This window comes from Echinococcus granulosus (genome assembly GCF_000524195.1).
Source record: "Echinococcus granulosus chromosome Unknown EG_S00030, whole genome shotgun sequence".
NCBI classification, from domain to species: domain Eukaryota; kingdom Metazoa; phylum Platyhelminthes; class Cestoda; order Cyclophyllidea; family Taeniidae; genus Echinococcus; species Echinococcus granulosus.
This window is the reverse complement of record NW_020170410.1, coordinates 621,310-624,450: the sequence shown is the minus strand read 5'-3', so window position 1 is coordinate 624,450 and position 3,141 is coordinate 621,310. Positions and strand designations below refer to the sequence as shown.

At 43.7% G+C, this 3,141-nt stretch overlaps 1 protein-coding gene across 1 annotated transcript; it reads right to left on the bottom strand. All coding sequences in view use genetic code 11, as the record gives it.

Moving 5' to 3' along the window:
• Positions 1-753: 753 nt before the first annotated feature.
• EGR_04688 (Zinc finger protein 207) lies at positions 754-1,895 on the bottom strand (the record flags this gene model as incomplete). The annotated part of the gene is made up of 6 exons (XM_024493937.1): positions 754-833; positions 871-1,075; positions 1,113-1,356; positions 1,393-1,664; positions 1,697-1,823; positions 1,855-1,895. 6 exons carry the CDS (start codon positions 1,893-1,895, stop codon positions 754-756), a joined length of 969 nt encoding a protein of 322 aa, XP_024351690.1.
• Positions 1,896-3,141: the final 1,246 nt, after the last annotated feature.

Genomic DNA, 3,141 nt, shown 5'->3' with positions numbered 1-3,141 from the left:
TTAACAGATCAAGTACTACCTATGGACAAAAAACGTGTGCGTAGGCACAAAACACAAAAGGAGGGAGAGCCTATCATGAGACGGACTTCGAACTCAGACAAGGTTGGAAACTGCCACAAAGCACTCGAGCATGCGAGCGCAGCAAAACTACTAGAATTGGCAATTAGCATGAACACCGTAGCACTCCCGTGAAGACAAACCATCACCGATTGCAACTCAGGAATTAGCTTACGTTAGCCGAGTGATCGGAAAGCAATGAAAAAGTCAACTTAACGGATTACAATTTATTGTAAAATGACCTTTCGTTGGGCAAACGATATATTTGACATACCTTGTCTGCGTCTTAGCACTGATCACAGATCCGAAACAACGCTGTTTTACATCTGAATCTCACATATTACATGGACTTACGTTCTTGCCGAGGAGAACGAACTCACTTTGACTATTCCTGCCAAAAAAGTTAGTCCACTAACCTTATACACGAAGCAGGCCATGTGGGTTCAACAAAGCGATAATGTGAAGGCAAATACCAAATTACGCACTACTTAGGCGGACCTACATGTCACAATTGTTGACATACCGGTAACCCCGGGCATATCTGGAGGCTTGGGCACTCCTTCATCATAAAAGAGAAAGAAAGCAACATTTAAAACTGCGTACGTTATAATAAACGCAGGGCTATACAAATATCTCATTGGGTATTGTCGGCAGACAAAAATTAAGGGTGGTATTAATACGACCCACTGACTTGCGTTAGAACCGAACGTTCGGAAGCCCCATCCAAGTTGGCGGCACCTGCCCCATGGGCTGCGGGTAGCCAGGCACCCCATACACTAGAAACAAAGCTCGTAAATAACAATTTCGGCCTACTTGGCTGCTGCATAGGCATCAAGGGCACTCCAGTCGTACTGACAGGAGTACCACGAGGCAGCGGGACGTAAGGAGAAAGCATGCCCGGCGTTGTAGTTGGCAATATCGGCGCCGGAATAGCTGTAAGTGGTGGTGGTGGTGGCGGAGGTTGCAACGCCCGTTTAAGCATCTCTTGATACTTCGGCTTAGCAGCCATTAACTCCTCCTGAATAATAGCCAATCACTTAAAGAACCACAAGTACCAAAGACAAATCCTCCTCCGGATAAATGAGCTCGACCGCTACTCCATTCAGGCCAGAAACGGGCCGAATAATTTTAGAAGCGGAGGCTTTCGCAATCTCGGCCTCTGAATAAGCAGGGAAGGTTGGTTTTGGTGACGACACATCGGTCGCCGTTGATAATGCTTCCGATGTCGGTGGGGGCGGCGGTGGTGGTGGAGGAGGCGGAGGAGGAGTAGGAACAACTCCAGGAAGAAACGGTTGTACCCTAAATGGAGGTATTTTCTTCAATTGAGTCACCTACCCCCCAGGAACAACCGGCATGTACGGCATCACGGTCGGCACCGGAGGCATAAATGGGAAAGGGGGAAGTGGAGGAACAAAAGAAGAGCTAGCTGTATCATCCACACGTTCAACCTTTTCCGGGGGCTCATCGTCACCTTCCTGACCAAGCTTCTGCCTTTCGTGCTCAAGAAGATCGGCCTCTGGTATTCCGGACATGCCATAAATGTCAATCACCGTGCTAGCTCTATGAGCCAATGCATTTGGAATCTTATCCAGCTTCTCCTTGTGAACCTAAAACACTTATTTAAAAGGAGGGCACATACGGCGTTACAGTGAATAGAAAGACCAGGACCAGTAAAGAGCTTTCTGTGACAAAAAGGACACTTAAAATGCTTCGCCTTCTGATGATGGATTAGTATCTTCTCATCCTCAAAATCCCTATTACAATACCTACAAAATAACAAACAGAATGGGAAGTCACCAGCACCAAGGCTTGATCTGCTTCCTCTTCTTGCGTCCCATTTCGAAACCAGACAGGAACGATGGCGTCAACAAGCAAAAGGTGTTTGCCGACTTAAACAAGTTGTTTAAGATAAGCCTCCACCTTGTAATATAACTTCGCTTCCAAATTGTTTCAAAGTCGTCTAAATCGGTAAAACAAAACGTAATGTGCTTTATGTGGTATTGTCCCAACAAAGTAGACCCTAAACTGTACTATTGTGCGTCATCTGCCTAACTGATAACCACCTTCTTAAAGCTAAAAATCAAATTTGTAAAATATTCAAAAACATACAAACGCAAATAGTGAGCAACATTACGACTAAATTGACTTTTTTATTAGGACGCCATCAGGGATTTCTATTTATGTCAAACTAAATAAAGTTGCAGCTTGAGCTTATCGTATCATTTGTTAAAATAATACTTGGGACAGTTGTTAAGAGGTTGTCAGCACTTTCCCTAATGTAAACCGAAGGTGTCTGGCAAATCCAAATATAGGTCGCTAGAAATGTATGGAACTCATAGGGAGATAATGGTTAATTACTTGACAAACTGTTTGCCACATTTGTGACGGGCAGATAGCTAGTGCTCTCCTTCTAATATTAGGAATAAACGTTTTCCATAACTGCTTTGCACACTGCAAATGTACAGGTGACTCAATGCACTTCAGCTATGGCCTTTTAAAAATCTTGGGTTACTGTTTGAAATTCAACCACTATGGTGTTAAAATACAAAGGTATAAAATTCAACATGTTTTTAAAGTCCCGAGACTCCTTGAAGACGAAGGAAGACACAATACTCGGGTAGAATATATATTTAGCACGGAGAAGGTGTCTGGGCTATTGGCATAGCCCAAAAGGCCAGCCCACCCAACGAGGTACAAGGAGGCTAATTCGAAGTACAAAAGTGGCGCCTCACCAGAACTGAGGGATACACCACTATCGTATTACATGTTTTGTGCTGCTCACTATTTAACACAGACGATAGGCACCAATCGTTAGGCATCAAAGTGGCGCCACACCGCCTCTGCACGCAAAGAATGGGGTTAATTTGGCATGACAATGTTCGAAGTTGGGTAATCTTAAGTAGAATATCAAAAAAGTTATTAAGTAATGTTTGAAATCCAGTATGGGTATGCGATCTCATCAAAAATAAATGAAAAATAACAAAGGTATCCTGTAGTGCTACTTTGCAGGATCGTATGAAAAGAGTGTCAAAAGCAAAATCTGGCTGTACTTTGAGCCTTCTGGTGTATTGTACAGATTTTGTA